At 35.8% G+C, this 19091-nt stretch overlaps 6 protein-coding genes and 2 non-coding genes across 8 annotated transcripts; 4 read left to right on the forward strand and 4 right to left on the reverse strand.

Moving 5' to 3' along the window:
* Window positions 1-3262: 3262 nt before the first annotated feature.
* On the forward strand, window positions 3263-5637 carry LOC110409080 (DCD (Development and Cell Death) domain protein). Its single transcript, XM_021418317.2, has 5 exons — window positions 3263-4166; window positions 4372-4472; window positions 4837-4920; window positions 5064-5174; window positions 5283-5637. Exons 1-5 carry the CDS (start codon window positions 3539-3541, stop codon window positions 5337-5339), a joined length of 981 nt encoding a protein of 326 aa, XP_021273992.1. The 5' UTR covers window positions 3263-3538; the 3' UTR covers window positions 5340-5637.
* Window positions 5638-7076: 1439 nt separating this feature from the next.
* Window positions 7077-7148, forward strand: TRNAC-GCA (transfer RNA cysteine (anticodon GCA)). The gene has a single exon. It is a non-coding gene; the product is annotated as a tRNA-Cys (tRNA).
* Window positions 7149-7230: 82 nt separating this feature from the next.
* On the reverse strand, window positions 7231-9091 carry LOC110409071 (Glutaredoxin family protein). Its single transcript, XM_021418305.2, has one exon. It carries the CDS (start codon window positions 8650-8652, stop codon window positions 7474-7476), a length of 1179 nt encoding a protein of 392 aa, XP_021273980.1. The 5' UTR covers window positions 8653-9091; the 3' UTR covers window positions 7231-7473.
* Window positions 9092-9989: 898 nt separating this feature from the next.
* Window positions 9990-11133, forward strand: LOC110423042 (uncharacterized). Its single transcript, XM_021437145.2, has one exon. The coding sequence runs from the start codon at window positions 10362-10364 to the stop codon at window positions 10974-10976; it is 615 nt and encodes a 204-aa protein (XP_021292820.1). The 5' UTR covers window positions 9990-10361; the 3' UTR covers window positions 10977-11133.
* Window positions 11134-12228: 1095 nt separating this feature from the next.
* Window positions 12229-13934, forward strand: LOC110421807 (putative protein phosphatase 2C 55). Its single transcript, XM_021435484.2, has 4 exons — window positions 12229-12358; window positions 12752-13079; window positions 13192-13341; window positions 13440-13934. Exons 1-4 carry the CDS (start codon window positions 12348-12350, stop codon window positions 13725-13727), a joined length of 777 nt encoding a protein of 258 aa, XP_021291159.1. The 5' UTR covers window positions 12229-12347; the 3' UTR covers window positions 13728-13934.
* Window positions 13935-14206: 272 nt separating this feature from the next.
* LOC110426954 (RNA polymerase II transcriptional coactivator KELP) lies at window positions 14207-16671 on the reverse strand. The gene is made up of 3 exons (XM_021442303.1): window positions 16215-16671; window positions 16012-16117; window positions 14207-14595 (listed from the first exon to the last, which is right to left on the reverse strand). The coding sequence occupies exons 1-3, from the start codon at window positions 16497-16499 to the stop codon at window positions 14501-14503; spliced, it is 486 nt and encodes a 161-aa protein (XP_021297978.1). The 5' UTR covers window positions 16500-16671; the 3' UTR covers window positions 14207-14500.
* TRNAQ-CUG (transfer RNA glutamine (anticodon CUG)) lies at window positions 16668-16739 on the reverse strand. Its single transcript has one exon. It is a non-coding gene; the product is annotated as a tRNA-Gln (tRNA).
* Window positions 16740-16895: 156 nt separating this feature from the next.
* LOC110426946 (uncharacterized) lies at window positions 16896-19074 on the reverse strand. The gene is made up of 3 exons (XM_021442293.2): window positions 18756-19074; window positions 17823-18065; window positions 16896-17294 (listed from the first exon to the last, which is right to left on the reverse strand). Exons 1-3 carry the CDS (start codon window positions 18995-18997, stop codon window positions 17258-17260), a joined length of 522 nt encoding a protein of 173 aa, XP_021297968.1. The 5' UTR covers window positions 18998-19074; the 3' UTR covers window positions 16896-17257.
* Window positions 19075-19091: the final 17 nt, after the last annotated feature.

Consider the following 19091-nt stretch of genomic DNA (forward strand, 5'->3'; position numbering starts at 1 on the left):
TGGAAATATCTAGCTATATTTTCCTACCTAATTTTCTTTGCACTTCTTGTCTGGAGGCCCCCACAAGCTCGACTCATTCCTAGATGCCACTTGGAGTAGTAAAATGATCCAAAATGGCTTATTATGTACACTTGCAGTCTTGGGCAAAATGCTGTGGTGGGTATAGGAATGGCTTCCCTCGTCTGTTTACAGCCTTCGTTCTCCTTATAATTCGTAGTTTCAAACAACTACATGCAGCATAATATTTAAAAATTATTTTAAAATATTTAAATATTTTTATTTATGTTTTATTAAATTTTTATATATTTTTAAGTTAAATAAATTTTTATAATTAATAATTAATAAATTATTATTATTTAAAATACTTATTGTCATTATTTATCATGTATTGACGTCTTATAAAAAATAATGACGTAATATATTAATATGATATCATAATATAATTATATAATTTTTTTTTCTATATTAATATTAGACTTGTCAAAATAAGCTTGGCTCATTAGATTGGTTCATATTTTATTGAATATAGGGTGGGCTGAGTTTGAAAATTTAAATCAATATTATAATCGGACTTAAATGGATTAGCCCATCAGATCAGAGAGTTGGGTTGAGCCAATCTTGTGGGCTAAAAAAATAATTTTAATTAATTTAATAATTTTATATATTTAATTATATAAAATTAATAATTTAATTATTAATGATATTATTTATTTTATATATTTTAATAACTTTAATCTTTACTTGTCAAATTAATAATTTTAATTTAGATTAAAACTTATTATTTATTTTTTATGACAATGAATATTGAATGATAAATTACTAATAATTCAGACCTGGAGACATCATTGCAGTCAAAATAAGATTTTAATATTTTGCTTAAGGATGAGGATTGAGAAGTATATAAATGAGTTTTAAAATTTCTATTATTTGGTTATATACTATGATATGAGATGGTAGTTTGTGTTGTTTATGAAATTTATTAATTTATTTATATTTCATGTAATTTATTTGTTTATAATATATTTTTATTATTTAATTTATAGATTAAATCATAGAATAATTTTATTGATAAAAAATTTATTAAGTAGAATTATAACAATAATTTTTTTTATAAAAAAATAAGTTGACCAAACTCGACTCATGAGCTACTAAGGGGTAGGTTGGGCTAAGATTTTGATGATCCATATAAAAAATAAGTTGACCGACCTAACTCATATTTTTTCAATCCACAAAGCTTGGGCTGAGTTTGGTCGAACTAGTCCATATTAGCACATCTAGTTAATATCACGTAAGAATAAAAATAACAAATGCTTTGAATTAATTAATGATAATTAATCAATAGTTAATTATAAAAATTTATTTTATTTAAAATATTAAATATAATAAAATAATAAAGATTTATTTAAATTTTTTTAAATTATAATTGAAGAATTTTTTAAAAATATTATGTCAAAATGTATTTAAGTATAATTAAATCATATATGTGACCAAATGGTTTATGTTGATACCACTTATTTTATTCACTGGATGCACACAGTAAATAAAATGAGATGTCAGGATTAATAAACCTTAAGATGATGAATTTATTTTAGTTTTCTTTTTTTTTTATTATTATTGAAAAAGATGGTGTAAGATGAGATGTCTTGATTGAATTTGTTATTTTAACTACCCATTAAATAAAATTTAATTTTCCATACACTGAGAGTATAACGCTAAACATTTTTTACTACCGCTACCAATTTGTTACTATTACGATTAACAGTGAGAAAACTCTTGTTTTTTGTGGTATGTGACTTTTCTATTCTTACCCATTCCTTAGTAAGAGAGGTAAATCAATTTATATTTGCCAACAAAATTGCGTTAGCAGAAGGGAACTGCCACTTGGTTGCCATCACGCTTTCACATTTGGATCTTTCTTTAGGCTCCTTTTAATTAAAAATAATAAAATATAAATAAATAAAAAGATAAATAATTTGTTGGAGGACGACTGAGGTTGAGGTGGAGTGCTTGACTAGTAGATCCGTTCTAGACGGAGTAGTGCTTTTGAATCGTGGATGAAGTTGCGGAGTCCTTCCCGCGACCCATAATGTTGGACCATCGCTTCGTTCGAGGTTGGGCCCCCAAAACCGACTTGAGATAAAACTCTTATCCTAATCTCTTTTATAAATAAAAACTCTACACTCTTTCAAATATTAAACAGCGAAAATTCGAAATATCCTTAGTTTTTTTATCCTTTACTTGCTTGTGTAATTTCCACTCTAATTAGCCAATTTTGGTCTCTTAACTCAACAGAGACTAACTTAATATATTAGCATAGATGAAGAGTCAATTTCATCTTTTATGAATGTGAGATATGTGATGTGTTAGTAAAAAAACAAGATTAACGTTGATTCAAAAATTATTGTAATTTTGATATTTTACATAAAGAGTCTTGTATTAATGAAGAATTGATTAAATTTTTTATATTATTTATTATGAATTTATATTTTTAATCTAAAAATGTGTCTATCAAAAAAAAAAAAAACTTTATTCGTAAGTATAAAATCAAACACATTTTTTATTGATAGTCAATTAATCCATCATTCTTGAACTAACCCTTCTTCTAACTAGCCCTAGCACTTTCCTAGTACTACCAAAATAAGTACTTGGCTGTCGGTAAAGCATAGGATGCTTGAATGTGAGAAAAAGAAAAGAAAAAAAAAATCTTTATGATAAATGCAAAGTTGGAAATCAATTTATCTCCGAATAGGCAGGCCCACAAACCTATCTCACGTGTAGGTACTGTGGACACACGTGTGAGTTAACCCAATTTAAAAAAATCAACGCGTCTGTCTGTCAAATGAAAAAACGCCTTTTTCAAGCCTTAACACCGAAGCAAAGACAAATCTCAAATCAAATGTGAACGCTAAAAAAAAAAGGGCCACCACGAAAGAACCCCCAAGAAGACCTTCTAGAACGCATTTTTTCCCCTCCACAGTCCGTCCTCTCCTCTCCTGCCACGTCAAACCGCGTTTTTTTTTTTGCCGTCATCATTCTTGTTCGCTCAACTCTGAACTCAACAGTTTTGACAAAGGCAAAAAGATTAAGAAGAAATTTTGTCATCCTATTGGAAAAAATTAAAAAACAGAGATAAATTTAAGAAATTTAGTAGTCTGTTTCTCTGTCCTCTGTAACTTTGCTTTCAACTTTGACAAGTTCACACGCAATCTTTAATCTTCCCCCTTGGTCTGCCCAGCTCAGTTTCCACGAAATTTCTCATTCCCCTTAATATAATCTCCCTTATTTAACACTCCCCCCACTCTTCACCTACTTCCTCTCTCTCATCAAAAACATTTTCTTTTGCTTTTCACTTCGTCTGTTTTTGCCTTCCCTGTTCTAAACAATCTTAGATTCCTGTACCACTCTTTACATATATTGATTGAGCTCTCTATATTTTTACGAGCCAGATAGTGAAAATTAACTCATCTTTAATACCCAGATTCCAGTTTCTGTTTTTTTTTTTTTATTCTAAGGTTTGGAAAGGGAATTGAAGTTGAGGATGGAGAACAACCAGCAATCGTTTTGGCAATTCAGTGATCAACTTAGGCTCCAAAATTCGAACTTGGCTAACCTTTCACTCAACGATTCGATATGGAGCAACAGTTATGTTTCAAAGAGGCCTGATGAAAGGAGGAATTTTGATATCAGAGTCGGTGGTGAAGTGAATTCTGTTAACAACTTGAAGCCGAAGGTCTCTGATTTCAATTCCTTCAACAATGATGGATGGAAAATTGGAGCCAGTAGCAACAACATCGGGTTCGGTCCAATTGGTCCGATGGGGTCTCAGAAGAATGTTGGAATCAACGGAGGGTTCAACAAAGGGATTTATTCAAAACCGGGAAATAACAATAATTTCAATCTTAACTTGAAGGGGAACAAGAATAAAGGAGAGGATGATCATGGAAGCAAAATTGGGAAGAAGAACAATAACAAGAAGAACAATAACAATAACAGCGACAATAATAACAACAATATCGGTGATAATAAGGAGGGGAAGAGCGCTGCTGACAAGAGGTTCAAGACACTGCCACCATCTGAGGCTTTGCCTAGGAATGAGACTGTTGGAGGCTACATCTTTGTTTGCAACAACGATACCATGCAGGAGAATCTCAGGAGACAGCTCTTTGGTATGTCTTTGGTGTTCTCTCTCTTCCTTTACATTAATGGTGGTAATTTTTTTTTAAAGAAAAATTCTCTGCTTTATAGTTGAAAGTAGATCAATGAAATTAATCAAACAATTCTCAATTGGGTTAAGTAATTGTTTATGGAAAAATCTAATATGCTATTTATGTTGATTTATATTCCTTAATTGTTCCTATTCGTTAACTGTAGGTTTGCCTCCACGTTACCGAGATTCAGTCCGGGCGATAACTCCAGGGCTGCCTCTTTTCCTCTACAACTACTCCACCCACCAACTCCATGGAGTATTTGAGGTTTGTACTTCTATTTTCTCCTATTTCCCTTGTTAACTGCTTGATAATTTTCTATTTAAATTTTTTTTTGGTCATGCTTGGTACTAAATCCTGGATTGGGTAAGGTCACGCTAAGCATGACTTCATTTTAGGCGTTTAAGGACAATTACGGACTTCTACCATTATTGAATTTTACCATAGCACACGTTAATTTCACAGGACGGTTGCTATGCAACTATCACTTTAGGGTCTAGGGTGGCTCGTAGCTTTATATAGCTCCGTTAGAAGGGGTTGAGGTCTGGTCAGTGGTTAGCCTGTCACTGTTTCTTAACTTTGCTTAACACTGGATTACGCTTCTAATAACGTTTTAATGATCCTCTTTTAGGCTGCAAGTTTTGGATGCACAAACATTGACCCAACAGCCTGGGAGGACAAGAAATGCCCTGGCGAATCACGATTCCCTGCTCAGGTATTTGCAAAAGAGTTGTTTGTTAGTTATATGCAAGCAATAAGAAGTTTTCAGTGTCTTTACAAGCAAAAAATAAAAAGAAAAATGCAAGACTAATGCTTTAGAGCAATTGGTCAATGAATTTGCTTTTTGTTCCTCTGCAGGTTCAGGTTATAACAAGGAAAATCTGTGAGCCACTTGAAGAGGACTCCTTCAGGCCAATTCTCCACCACTATGATGGTCCAAAGTTCCGCCTTGAGCTGAACGTTCCAGAGGTAGAATATAACACGACAAACATGTCATGATGATAACCAAGAAATGTTCCAATCTTAGACTACTCGGCCTTGTATTCTGATCATTCTCCTGTTAATTAAATTTTGCAGGCACTCTCCCTCTTGGATATATTTTCTGAACAAAATGCTTTGAGCAGCTTTGTATAAACGCATACAGATACAAATACACAGGATGATGGAAGAGAAGAGTTGAAGAATAACTAGAGAAATAGATATATAGTATATTGGGAATTGGGATTTTAAGACTATGGATAGGGAGGTTGATTTGCATGCATGGATATACAGTCTGTGAGATGTATAACTTTTTGTTCACAGGCTGCTGCGAACCTGTTGTTGCCCTTTTGTTTCTGTTATTCGGTTTGCCATATGCATAAATAATACCTAAAACTAATGATAAACATAAACTTTATTTGTGGTGACATATATAATTTGAGTTCTGTTTGCAGTCTGGTGCCATGAATTATATTTTCTTTACCCCATTTGCCTGTTTGGGCAGCGAGTAGTATCGTTCCTAAGTTCTCATCTGGCATAAGAAGTCGGGAATGAATGATATGATTTGAATGACTTTAAGCTTGAATGCGCGAGCGTCTGGCGGATAATAGCCGTATACACAAGAAGATTAATCCCGGAGTCATGAGACTGGTTTGTCTAAAATAACAAGCTAATAAATGCCACTGGCAGGTACAGGATTACTAAGCTTGATGTCAAAACCTCCATGGAATAAAAGTACATGAAGATTGAATTTTGTGTACAGCTTGTTCACATGATTTGGTCTGAGCATGCTCCACTTACTGTTGGCCCACGAAAGTGAGTAGCTTTCTGTACAGCTTTTTGTGCAGTCAAAGACGCTAAGCAGGTGAGTGGAGGAGGAATGGGGATTGTTTAGAATTTACGGACACCAATAAAAAAACTTGTCTCACCGCCCAATAGGATAAAATACTTATAATCTAAGGGGGTGGTTAGGCCATCAGTAGAATAGAAGGCAGAACTCGGAAAAATACCAAAGGCCTGGAAGCTGGCCTATCTTTCTCAACAAAAATTTTACCTACTGCAACTAGCAGATGACCCCGTCAATTGAGGGCGGTAACACTTCTATGCCAAATTGATCGTTGGAGAGAACAGTGATGTTGACAATCCTAAAGTCGGCCTTTCTGAACAGACTTTCTGTTGTTCAATGTTTTGATTATTTCATGTGGAGTGGGTCAGAAGCGAAGCTCTATGGACGTCGTTGGATGCTCTAGCAATTGAGGTTCTGTTAAAACTAGGTAGTTCTTTTTCTTTTTTTTTTTGTTATAAGTGTTTTTTTTTTTAATTTGGGGAATCAGGTAAAAGAGATAGAGAGAATAAAAATAAAAAATTACTTATTTTTTCTAATTAAATAATAAAATTATACATATTTATTTTTTTAAAGGTTCACATATTTTTAATACACTTTCTAAAGATGTGACATCAGATTAAATATAAATTCTTTTTTTATAAAATTTGGAAACTTCTGTTTCACTTTTATTAAAAACAACTGTTATTTTAAAATATATTAGGATGACATACATATATATGTTTTATCAAATTATAATTTTGCAATTTTAAACTTCACTTTCTCATGTTATTGATATATCTCTTAATTTATCATACTCGAACAAGAGAGCAGAGGCACTTTTTTTTTGTTAAAAATCTATTTTTCATATCTTAATTTTATGTTTCATTATTTATTATGATATTTTCTTACTATACTACTAAATACTTTAAAAAATTTATATTATATATTAAAATATTTGATTCATTGATTAGTATATAATTCAAAGAATGTTACAATTTTTTTCATTAAAAAAATTTCATGTTATAGTCCTGTCTGGTAGATAAAAGGTCCTACATCTGCCCATTTAAGGGTCCATGGCCCAGTGGTGGAGCATTTGACTGCAGATTAAGAGGTCACCGGTTCGAACCCGGTTGGGCCCTTCATGTAATTTTTTTTTTTATCATTTCTATTCATTTCTACCCTTAAGCTCTTTCATACAGTTAGGCCAAACTCACAACTATCAATCCTTAAGACATATACTGCACCTTCCATTAAAAAAAAGAAAAATTATGACCACACATCGTAACCTCAAAACTATTCATCACTATATATTACATACAAAAGCTAAACAATTGAAATTCCTTCCTGTCCTTTTCCCACTTGTCTTTCAATTCTTAAGGGCTTCTCACATAATCCACAAACTATTAACACAAAGTTATTAAAAACGACAACTAACTTTCATTCATTTGCCACAAATGGGAACCGCTAAAGACAAGCTGGACAGTGAACCAACCCGTTTTCATTACACTTGCCGCACCTCTCTCTCTTATCGTCACTCACCACCACTTTACAGCTTCCTCCACACTCCATACACGGCACGAACCTCGCTCCCCCGCACCCTCCACAAGCTTGCCTCCCCACCCCTTTCTCCACACGTGCCTTGCTCAGTATCTTCCCCAGTTTCGCCGACTCGTTCAACTCGCTCACTTCCTCCACTCCCCCCACGTATCTTCCCTTGACGAACACCCTCGGCACGCTCGCCTCTTTCCCTAGTAGGCTCCTTAACTCGTTCAGGAACTCCCCATGCAGCGACACGTCTCTCTCGTCGAACACCACGCGCTGGATTTCGAATATCTCTCGGACCTTCGTGCAATCCTCGAACGTGCGTCGAACCCCTCTCAACGACGTTGTGTAGATGACCACCGAGTCGGCACCGCCTGGTGGGCACATCTCTGGGAACTCGCTCAATGGGTCCCGTTTGCTCATTAATTTATCGTAATTCGCCATCCTTCCCTCTTTTTCCCTCTCTTGTCTGTCCCTTAATATGAATATGTTCTCTTTTACTGACTTGAACCCTGTTGAGTCTGGAACTTGCGGCTTCGGGTTGTTTACCTCGGTGGTTTTGGTTCCCGTCGCCTTTCTCATTGACTCGGTTTTTCTTAACTTGTTTGCAGCATGTTTTGAAGGCTCCAGGTTGTTTAACTCAGTGGTTTTGGCTTTGGTTCCCGTCTCCTTTCTCATGGACTCGGTTTTTCTTAACTCGTTTGCAGCAGGTTTTGGAGACAGCTTAGCGTCCAACTCTTCTAGGGTATGGAAAGTTAAGCTCTTACGTGGCTGTTGCTTGTTAACTTGTTTTGCTGGTTTTGGAAGCGACGTGGGAGCTGGGAGTTTCTTGTTATTGTTGTTAAGGGTAGGCTTGAGATCTTCCAGGGCTTTGCTAACCTCGTCCCAGGAGTGAGGAGCATCAGTTTCGAAAGTGTGGAGCTTCTCAAGAATCACAGCCGGCACGTGCGTTGGCTTCTTCTCCTGATTGTCTTGCTGGGCTTGCTCCACCTTAACCCATGGTTCATCTATGGCGTTGATATCGAAGACAGCAAAGCTTGTTGGTGGCGGACTGTAGATGTCCACGGTGGCTTTGCTGCGTTTGGAGGCGGAGCAGCCCATCTTTGAGAGAATTTTGGAAATTGGGTTGGTTTGCGTTTCTGGGTGATATTTTGTTGAGAGAGGGGATTTGCAGGTATTTTTATGGAGGGAAAGCGGCACCTGGAAGGAGGGAATTTGTGTGGTATCGATGACGGCTTTTATCTTTGGACGTTATTTCTTATTTTGAAATTGATGGGATTGTTGCTCTAAGCCTTGTGATGACCGAGTGGTGTCACATGAAGCCATGTGGACCTATGAAGGACAGACACGTCAGCTCAATGATATCTTTGAAAATGGCTTTGCCAATGGCATGGGGATGGCGGATTTCTGTCTAGGAGGCATTATCAAGCATAAAAATTTTACACCGCTCTCCACGTCAGCATAAGATAATCCCGTAACATGGGCCCAAAGTTTTGAGCCGACTAAGCCCATTGAGTCGATTTAAAGAAGAGGGGTTGGGGTGTCACTTCTCGAGGGATGTTGGGGTCATTCAAAGTGCATTTGCCTTGTACTACTAGCTTGGAAGACATCGAAGCTTATTAATTTTTAATATAAATAATTTGAAAACTATAACTCAAAAAGCATTGAATTATTGAAACATAAACAAAATCTCATTAATTTTCTAATCTAATGTATTTCGAACAGATAAAATGAATCAATAATTTTAAATTATAAATAAAAGACAATCACTACAAGTGTAAAAAACTCTTTTACAAGATAGAAACTATTTAAAATTTTCAACTCAGAAAGATAGGGAAAACATATTTACACTTATATATATACATTTTTAAATAGTTTTAGATTTATAATAATTTAAAGAGTTTTGATCTTTTAATATTTGTTGAAAATGGTAATTTACCTAACTTTAGGCATTTTTCTTCATAAAGATTTGATAGTTTTGAATTTATAGTAATTAAAATTATATTTTTAATATGGTAACTCACAAAATTTTAAATCAAGATAAAGCATTTAACGTTTGAAAGATTTGGATAAGCTCCCTTTATATATATATATATATATTTGTAAAAGCCTAACATATTTTGACATATGTACATTCACGAGATGATTCGTTTTTTGATATTTCAGAATATAATTAGACATATTTTCTCTTTTGGGTACATTGAATTTGACTTGATAGAAGGCATGGAGCTAACTTCTTGCACACGGGCTTTGTTTACAGCAATTGTCTATGCAATAACTGTATGCTGATAAATACTCTCTTTTGCTTTGCTGAAATGCATGAACCAACCGATACGCAACATGAAGAAAACACTTAAAATATTGTGGTAATTTTTGTCCCTTGTTACCTGAGGCAATACAATTGCAAGGAAGACACCAAAAACACTTGCCCCTAAAGTGAACTTTAGGTGCCTCCAACATTAGAGAGGAATCCTGCAAACTGTGAAATGCAAACCCCCTAGACCTTTAATTCGAACTCATCTGCTTCTGAAATGTCGTTTACCTACTATTTGTTTAACCTATTCTTCCATTTTCTGCCCTTTCCAAGTTGTACAAAACTCAAATTCCCTTAAATAATCCTGCCAACGGTCTAGTATCACATGGCGCCGATCAAATTTTTGAAAACAACAGCACTTAAATTGTCTCTTCTGACACCTTCTCTCGCCTCCCCATTTTGTTTCCACTAGTTTTTGCCAAGATTCCAGGTTTTAAATACAAGTTGCTACCTGTAACTGTTGGGTGAATGTGAAGTGCTTAAGGAAATTCTGTCAATGGGGAATTGTTCTCTCAAAGGGGTCACTGGGGGGTGCAGCAATTCCATCCGGGTCTTAACAGATGCCGGTGAAATCATTGACATCAAGGGCCCTAAACTAGCCCGGGAGATTGCCAACAGTTTTCCAGGGTATGCTGTTTGCAGAAGAGGTCAAGCCTCATTACCATTGCCCGAAGACGAGTGCCTGGTTAACGGGGGATTTTACTATCTTCTCCCCATGGAGAAGGTGCAGAAGCCTGGTGACACTGGGGTCAGTAAACAGGTTAACAAAGAAGCTGTGAAGAAACTGGAAGTGGATTGGATGAATCGGATTGAGCCACCGAAGATGTCATCAGCAGATTTTGTTGAGAATTTGTCTAGTGGGTCGGCTCTGGAAGTGCTTCCATCGCAGAAGAATGGGGTTTGGAAGGTGAAATTGGTGATCAGCAGTCAGCAACTGGAGGATATTTTGTCGGAACAAGTGAACACGGAGGCCTTGATTGAGAAAATGAGAATGGCTGCAGCAAGCTCAGCTACTCTCACCCCAAAGCGGAGCAAGAGTTCTTGGGTGATGGGATGGAAGCCATCCTTGTCAAACGTGCTCAAGGTTCCCATTGATAACAAAGTGGCATAGCCAGATTTCTGCTTTTGTAATCGACTAGGTCATGCTAGTCTGCTAGAAAAAAACATTTAATGTAGCTTTTTTTTTTCTTTTATCTTATGTAAGAATGCTTAAGCATCGTGTACATATAATGTTATAATTGGTTAAAATTCTAAAGCCCAGTGTGAAGTGTGCCAAAGCCCTTTAATCAGTCGAAATTAGTTTGTTCTGAACTCAAAATATTCAAAGAGTTAAAACCTTGGGTTATTGATTTGATTTTGCATAACATAGTTCAATTTTTACTCAATAACACAAATGATAAACAAATATGAAAGAATTAAGCTAAATGTAGATCAATTTATAGTGTTTCTTTCTTTTTTTAGTACTAATATATTTATTTGACATAATACTTAAAAAAATCCTTTTAATTATTTAAAAAAATTTAAATAAATCATTATTCTTCTATTATCTGTATTTTTATTTTAAATTAAATAAATTTTTTATGATTTTGACTAATTGTCATTAATTAAATGTTACTTATTATTTCATATCTATGTGATATTGATGTGGTACTATTGTGAAGATTGAAAAATACTATATAACTATTTTATCACTAATTATAACATGTTAATATATTACATAATATAAAAAGACATGTGATATTTTGACAAATAACAAAATTTAGTTAAAAGATTATTATGATATATCCACTTTTAGATAAAAACTTATTTAATTTAAAATAAAAATATAAAAAATTAATTAAACATAATAAAAAAGATTTATTTATTTTTTAAATAATTTAATTTTTTATTTTAATTATTATGTCTACTTATTTCTTTTATAACTTAGGAAAAAAAAAAAAGAGTCGGGGCATAGTGTACGCATTACATGCATACTTTTAGCCCAAGCATACTTTTCTCTTTCTTAGAAAAAAAAAAAACGATATTTCCCTTATCCTTCTCACGGACGTGTTAATAATGTTAATGATACATTAATCTAATTGGTAGTTAGATAAATTATGAAATTATGATTGTTGATCTTGATTAGTTATTAATTAATTAGCTAAAGGGGCTTCTATTCATTCACCTGCCGCAGACGATTAACCCTATCTATACTAGGAGTCTCTAGCTTAGATAAGGCGATTCCTTCATCAATTCGGAATCAGAAAAGCTAACTCACATACTAATTAAGTAATTATGTTCCCAAGTTCCCTAAGGCACTTTCTTAACAAAGCCTTGGCCAGGGGGGAACACAAAAGGGAAATCTTTCTTGGGAAGTACTAGCAATTACTTTACTATTTATAATTAGGTTTCTTTTACTTCGATTATTCTTCTCTTCAATTGAGCTTTTGATAGACAACCCACATTGCTTCGATGATTTCAACAATCAAATTCTGAAGATACCATGGCTGATAGGTATGGACTTGGTCATCTTTTGATCTCTCTCCCTTTACATGTTAATATTTATGTTTAAATAGTTAAATTCTTGGGAAAAAAGTTCATGGGTCTCGGACATTCCTTCATCTAAGGATTGATTTCAGGGGTTATACACAATGTGGTTTGACAAAGTTTGGAACAAAGCTGAACGTGTCAAGAGAATAAAACTTGACAAGCTTAGCTAGCTTATAGTTTAAGCTTTGAAGCCTGTTTAGTTTGTAAAATAATCCAAAGGGACAAAAAAGGGTAGGCCCATCAGTCAAACAAGAAATTTTGCCCCACCGGGATTTTCTGTGTTCAATATTGATTGGGGGAAAAGGAGCTGAATTATGTACTCACAGTTTTCCTGGCTTCATCCTTTTTGGGTTTTAGGGTTGGTGTTCAAAAGAGAAACCTGATGATGCTGTCTGGATCGTTTTATATAGCCAAAGATAGAGATTCAAGGCCGCAGGGTGATGACAGCCATTTCATCTGTGAAGAGAAGCAGACAATTGGACTGGCAGATGGCGTGGGTGGTTGGAGCAGCCATGGTGTTGATGCTGGATTATATGCCAGGGAGCTCATGAATAATTCTCTTCTTGCTATCCTGACACAGCCCGACAGGCAGATTGATCTGATGGAGGTTTTGAATGAGGCTTTCGGAAAGACCAAAGCTGAAGGATCATCAACAGTTTGCATCATAACCCTCCAGGAGGACAATGTGTGTTCTATTTATTACTATTTGCAGATATCACGTTAATTGGTTATTTAGCTCTCTTCTAAGCTTTCAAACTAATGAATCTCTTTTCATCTTTCTTTTTCCCTTGTAATAGATGTTGCATGCTGTTAATATGGGAGACAGCGGGTTTATGCTGATCAGACAGGGTGCAGCCGTATACAAATCACCAATTCAGCAACACTCTTTCAATTATCCATATCAGCTGGGAAATTCTGCAAATTCCGATAAACCGTGGCAGGCACAGGTAATGTAAATTGTTGGTCACTCTGAAGTATGCAATTTGTCTATATCATCAGATTATATCAAGTTCACAATCTGGGTGTAATTATTCCTCCCAAGCAGGTAATCAAGCTTGCAGTAGAACCAGGAGATGTTATTATAGCTGGAACTGATGGACTATTCGACAACTTGTCTGAAAGTTTGATATTAGAGGCTGCAGCTACGGGGATTGAACAAGGTTTAGATCCAGAGGAGGTTGCCTGGCCCGTGGCTCAACAGGCCTACTACATTTCCTTGGATAGAGAAGCTGTCACTCCATATATGCAAGCTTCTATGATGGCTGGACAGAGGCATATCGGTGGAAAGAAAGATGATATCACCGTCATTGTCTCGCGCATTCTTGATACATAGGATTGTTTCTTAGTAGTCCTCTAATTAACTTGGTGAATGCCAACAACCTGCTCGGAAGTGTAAGATGACTGCATAAAAACTCAGAAATAAACTACTCAAGCGCAGGTTCAGTCAAGGCCAAAAATTTGGAGGGTCCTTGTTTAACATTGGATTCATTTTTTTTTATTTAACTATAGTAATAATAATAATAATAAAACACGGCACTCATCCTCGCTTATATAAGATTGTACATGTAATACGTTCTCTCATCTTGGCAAACAACGAGCAGCTTCGGCAGTCAGCCTGGTGGTTCCCTCTGCTCCCAGGGAAGTCAATACATAACTTAAACCCGATGTGCATTCAGATCAGGGAAGTGTTGGAGTTTTTAGAATTCTTGGCAAAGTAGATGATCAACAAGTGTCCTCGTAAAGTATAAATAATTTATTAAATGGAAATACCCATTTCTTGATTCAGCTTGTAAAATTTAAAAACTCTTACACTAATGTATAGAATAATAATCTCTTAGATTAAAAGGTATAGCAAAGTTATATGAATAAGTACACGCTTTGTTGCCAAAGTATTCACATACATTTCGATTCAGGGATGTGGATCATTTCCAACGGGGCTATCTGCCCTGCATTCGAAATGAGATTCAAAAACATCACAGAATCCAAACAGTAGTATAGTCTTCTATAAATGGCAGTGCTGGCATAGCCGCCAAAGATACTGAGGTTAACTTCATGTTCAAACTTACACATTTCAAGAACTTCAAAGTCAGTCACCAGATGACACTCTCACATGGTATGAGACTCCATCTTCCTAACAGCTTTCTCAATGTTTGGTATATTCTTCTTCAAGGCTGACCACTGTTCCTCTGTCAAACTTATTCCTGTTTACACAGCGTCAGAATTTAAAACAAGTATTAAAATGAAATTCTTTCACCTCAACAGCACAAGTAAATTTTAGAACTGTGAAGCAAGTTCAATCGTGAAGAATACATTGAGACATTTTAACTAGAACATCCAACAATCATGCACAGTGCAGAGAGACTTTGTTTCGAGAACATTAAGATACAATATTTGCCTTTGATATCTGCATCAGCTGGCATAAGGCTTACGAACCAAACAATTACATTTCTATTTTTTATAAACTATTGACACCCTAGATGGATACAGCTAGTGTATAACTCATCTTCCTCTCTCAGCAAAATCCACCCAAGCAACAACAGACTAGAAAACTGACAATTAGATCCACACATCCAAAAATGCAGCTCACAGAGGTAACATAGCCTAGGAAACTGAAAAAACGACATAAGGCAGAGTATTCACATAAATTTAGTAAAAATGGCCAAAGAATAAGAAGACAATAATAATAATACTATTTCAAAAAATACACATTAAGTCCATGCTTCTCTTTCTGCCTTATGCCCCACCCTTTGCACAGACATTTCAAAGGGCACAAATGAAGGCCTTTCTTTGGTTTATTCATACCCTGAGCAAAAGAAACCAAGACACCAACTCTGTAACATGATAGAAGCAAGACAGCAGGTGAATTTGATACAATTTTCCTGTATAATTCCTCAGCAGTTATAACAGTGCACAAGCAAAACGCTTTCAAAGAGATACAGAAATTATTTTCTCCTGCACTTTGAAATCGAATTCACTGCACATGAATGGAAGCATCCACAAGCTGGATTATGCAATCTAAGTCACTACAATACACGTTAGCTACAAATCAGTAATCACACTTTCCTGAATGGCACAGAGCGAACAAAAAAGGTGAAAACAGGGCATAGATCAAGAATCATGATACATGACAACATTTGCAACAGTATGCGAAAGTTAGTAAAAACTCACAGCAATATCACAAGGTTGGCACATATCAGTTTCCATTATAAAGACTCTGGATTCTCGATGGTTAGTATAGGTTTGATTACGGAAAGCACCAAAATATCAGCACATTGCAATAATATGAAGAACTAAGGGAAACAATATAAGTAATTATATGCTTGGTAAACATGCTGGAAAGTTGACCTATTGGGCAGATTGTGCAACGAAATTTCAAATTAGTTATCAATATAAAGTTCTTAAGCATCATAGATTTGTTGGTCTGGTAGACCAAAATAGCGGCAATCGAGAAAATTAGTGCCAGTTTAAGTTGTTTCTTATGCCACTTGCAAGTTCAACACATTATAATAAACAGTAGCTTAGCTTCAGCGGCATAACTTGCTCAGAAAAATAAGTTCAAAAGCAAGATATATAATTAAACTGAAACTACTGAAATTAAAGCTAAGCAAAGCATTTACCTTTAGCTGAAGGAAGTTCTTTGCCATCCTTTTTATAAAACTCCCTTATGGAAACCAAAGATTTCCCTCTGAAATCTTGAATCATCACCCTTCTCCTCTCAGACAGCTGAAATAAAAAAAAAAAACCCAATAAAAAGAAAATCTCAAAAATCAAAATTTTCCTTAAAACCCATTAAGAGAGAAAGAGAAAGAAACAAACAAACCCTGCAAACAATGACATCACCATCATCATCAAACTCCTTGTTGTTCTTATTAGTATTATCATCATTCGCTGCAGCTTCTGCTTCTTCTTGTTTGGCCTTTTGTTCTTCGAGGAAAGAATTGACGACATGTCTGACGTAAGCCTTGTACTTGGACTCGGAGAGGTTAAGTTCCAGTATCTGTGAAGCCATTTGTCGAATCTTGTACTCTGTCATTTCGTCCATGTTAGCTTCTTCCAGGATTCCTCTCACCGTTTGCTTTATCTTCCCTCTTGTTTCTGCGTCCATTTATTTCTTTTTTTTTCCAATTGATTGTGGGTTTTTGGGGAGAGAGATGAACGATCGAAGACGTTGGGTTTTATGATTTTATCTGATTTGGGAAAACAAATAAGAAGCTGGAGGGTTTGTCGCTTGTTTCTTCTTTCCCTTTTTTAATTCCGAGAAAAATAAAAGAAGAGGTTCCACCGAGATTTGAACTCGGGTTACTGGATTCAGAGTCCAATGTCCTGACCACTAGACCATGGAACCCTGGGCGTTGCTCAAGCCCAAGTTTATTTATGTCCTTTTTTGGTTCTTCTTTCTTCTGTTTTCCTGACCACCCGGCTGGAATTTGTGTATTTATTGATGTTGGGGATTGTTTCATTGATGATCAAGGGCAAACTGTTAGCTTAGGAAAACCTTTGTAGATTTGTAGTTAAAGATTCCCATATCATTATGCTTTGAAAAGAATAAATAGCGATGCTACCAGTTGAGGCCAGTTTATGCTTTGACAAAATTATATAATTGGTCTGTTGGTCAATTTCAGGAGTTTGCTCGCTCTCCATTCGCAGATCAACTGGGAAGGTAGAGAGTGGACAGGCAGCAAAGATATGTAGGCAATTACAAGTAACAGCTTTTCCATGTTCCCTAATATCAAAGCCAAAAAAATGGAAAAATGGCATGTGTATGGTCGTTAAACAAACCCATGACTAATGGCTGCACCAGGTCTGGCTTTTTCTGAATCGAGCTATGCTGCAATTGCTGGTACATCTCATTCTATGCATTGGTTATCTCTTGAACTTCCTTGGACCTTGCTTTTTCTTGCTGCAAGGATTCAATTTACATCATATAACCGGAATAGCCTTCAAAGAGCAAAAAAGAAAATACAAGAAAGCAGCAATGACAAAAAACATTGGATTGGATTCATTTTTTTTCATTTAACCTTATCTAAATATATTGTGAGTACAGATTAATCGAATGAGTTCGAAAATACTACTAGATATATGTACCAGAAATATCGGCTGGTAATTAAAGATGTTGATTTCTTTGAGGGGGAATATCAGAATTCAGAAGCATCAACATACTCAAATCAACTGGTTTTCTTTGGAGGTTTGGTAGGTTAAGATGGTTGGACAATGCATACAATTGCATATGAAGCATATGCAGAAAATTGGAAGGATGCCCTTTCCTTTCAGATATAAATTTCATTCAATGGGCTGGTTCTATGGCTGGAGGATGCCATCTCACAGTCCAAAAATACAGAGTGGAGTCTTGGAATGCTTCCTATAATATCCTTGAAGGATTCAATGTAGACAATCTTATCAAATACTACAAACTAGGAAATGTACTTACCTTGACTCAGCCTCATCATTAGTCCCTACAGGACTAGCTCTCCCAATTCTTCCAGAGGCAACCTCATCCATGCTTTGACCACGTCGCCTATACCTACCACCAGATGCCACAAATCCAGGACAAGGCCGGTAAGCCTTTATAGGCCACCAACCAAACCCTGGGACTGTTGCAATCCCTCCTTGAATCCTTCCCTCACCATTGCATCCTCTCTCCATTTCCTCTCTCCCACAGGCCTTGCAACCCCTGTGAACTTGTCAACCATCCTATTAGATAAAATGCCAAGAGGAAATACAAACAGATAAAAATTATTTCTATAGACGCTAGAGCACAGCATTTGATTCATATCAGATGGATACAAACACACCTAATCACAATGTGCAAAACAAAAACAAAATGAACAGGTTTTTTCTAAGCCCCTGTAAACTTCATAAACTATGTAATGCCTTAAAATGGTTGCGGAGTGTCCATCGAAATGGATGGTCTAGAGTTCAAATACTGTAGACAAGGGGTTTTCATTTTTCCATCACGTGAATGAGAATAAAATATAAGCTCAAATTAGCACCGTGAAACAAAATCTTAAAGCAACAGCGCTGCGATGGCTTTCAATCCTTAATCTGAAAGCCAGCTACAAGGCCATAATGACCCTTCAATAGTTTCAGAGACCCTTTTGGAGCAATATTTAATATTAAATTGTGCTGTACTGACAACAAAGATGGTTCTATTTTCACTGCTTAAGCCATCAATTAATAGCAAATTAGTTGACTGATACAAGATACTTAGAAGAAAAGCGCCTTCCAACACAATTAGCCCAATGAAAGTTGAGCAGTAAGCATCAAAATTTTATTAGTTAAAACTTTCATTTTACCTTATAATAGACTCAATAATTAAGGTAACTGGCAATGATCTCCAAGTTAAAAGAACATGGCATGGTACCTGAAAGGAGGCTGGTCAACTGCAACGGTGACAGGTTCTGATTGGACAGGAATAATATCAGGAGAAGCAGAAGGTTCATCTTCAGCAGTAGAAGTTGAAGAAGAAGAAGTAGTGGACAGAGGGATGGTAGGCTTAGATGGATACTTGAAGAAAGTTAAGGAGCTAAAAGAGGGACAGTAAGGGCGTTGGAAGAATGAGGTTTGATGAGATAATGGTGGTGCTGAGAGAAGGGCCATTGCCATTCCCTCTAGTTGAATTGCTGTGCGTTCACAAGGAAATGGATAAGAGACCAGAGAAAGCAGCACTGAAAGCAAAATTTAAGGCCCAGAACGAGAC

This window comes from Theobroma umbraticum, unplaced genomic scaffold, assembly GCF_002168275.2.
Source record: "Theobroma umbraticum cultivar Fairchild unplaced genomic scaffold, ASM216827v3 scaffold_30.0, whole genome shotgun sequence".
Lineage (NCBI taxonomy): Eukaryota > Viridiplantae > Streptophyta > Magnoliopsida > Malvales > Malvaceae > Theobroma > Theobroma umbraticum.

Excerpts from the sequence above, each read along its gene's own strand:
- LOC110409080 (XM_021418317.2), top strand. The coding sequence starts at position 3,539 with ATGGAGAACAACCAGCAATCGTTTTGGCAATTCAGTGATCAACTTAGG. Across the intron at positions 4,473-4,836 it reads AACTCCATGGAGTATTTGAG|GCTGCAAGTTTTGGATGCAC; the intron begins GTTTGTACTTCT and ends ATCCTCTTTTAG. Across the intron at positions 5,175-5,282 it reads TTGAGCTGAACGTTCCAGAG|GCACTCTCCCTCTTGGATAT; the intron begins GTAGAATATAAC and ends TAAATTTTGCAG.
- LOC110423042 (XM_021437145.2), top strand. The coding sequence starts at position 10,362 with ATGGGGAATTGTTCTCTCAAAGGGGTCACTGGGGGGTGCAGCAATTCC.
- LOC110421807 (XM_021435484.2), top strand. Across the intron at positions 13,080-13,191 it reads TAACCCTCCAGGAGGACAAT|ATGTTGCATGCTGTTAATAT; the intron begins GTGTGTTCTATT and ends CCCTTGTAATAG. Across the intron at positions 13,342-13,439 it reads ATAAACCGTGGCAGGCACAG|GTAATCAAGCTTGCAGTAGA; the intron begins GTAATGTAAATT and ends CCTCCCAAGCAG.
- LOC110426946 (XM_021442293.2), bottom strand. The coding sequence starts at position 18,997 with ATGGCAATGGCCCTTCTCTCAGCACCACCATTATCTCATCAAACCTCA. Across the intron at positions 18,066-18,755 it reads GTTGACCAGCCTCCTTTCAG|GGGTTGCAAGGCCTGTGGGA; the intron begins GTACCATGCCAT and ends ACAAGTTCACAG. Across the intron at positions 17,295-17,822 it reads AATGATGAGGCTGAGTCAAG|CAAGAAAAAGCAAGGTCCAA; the intron begins GTAAGTACATTT and ends GAATCCTTGCAG.
- LOC110426954 (XM_021442303.1), bottom strand. The coding sequence starts at position 16,499 with ATGGACGCAGAAACAAGAGGGAAGATAAAGCAAACGGTGAGAGGAATC. Across the intron at positions 16,118-16,214 it reads GTGATGTCATTGTTTGCAGG|CTGTCTGAGAGGAGAAGGGT; the intron begins GTTTGTTTGTTT and ends TTTTTATTTCAG. Across the intron at positions 14,596-16,011 it reads AGAACTTCCTTCAGCTAAAG|GAATAAGTTTGACAGAGGAA; the intron begins GTAAATGCTTTG and ends CTGTGTAAACAG.
- LOC110409071 (XM_021418305.2), bottom strand. The coding sequence starts at position 8,652 with ATGGGCTGCTCCGCCTCCAAACGCAGCAAAGCCACCGTGGACATCTAC.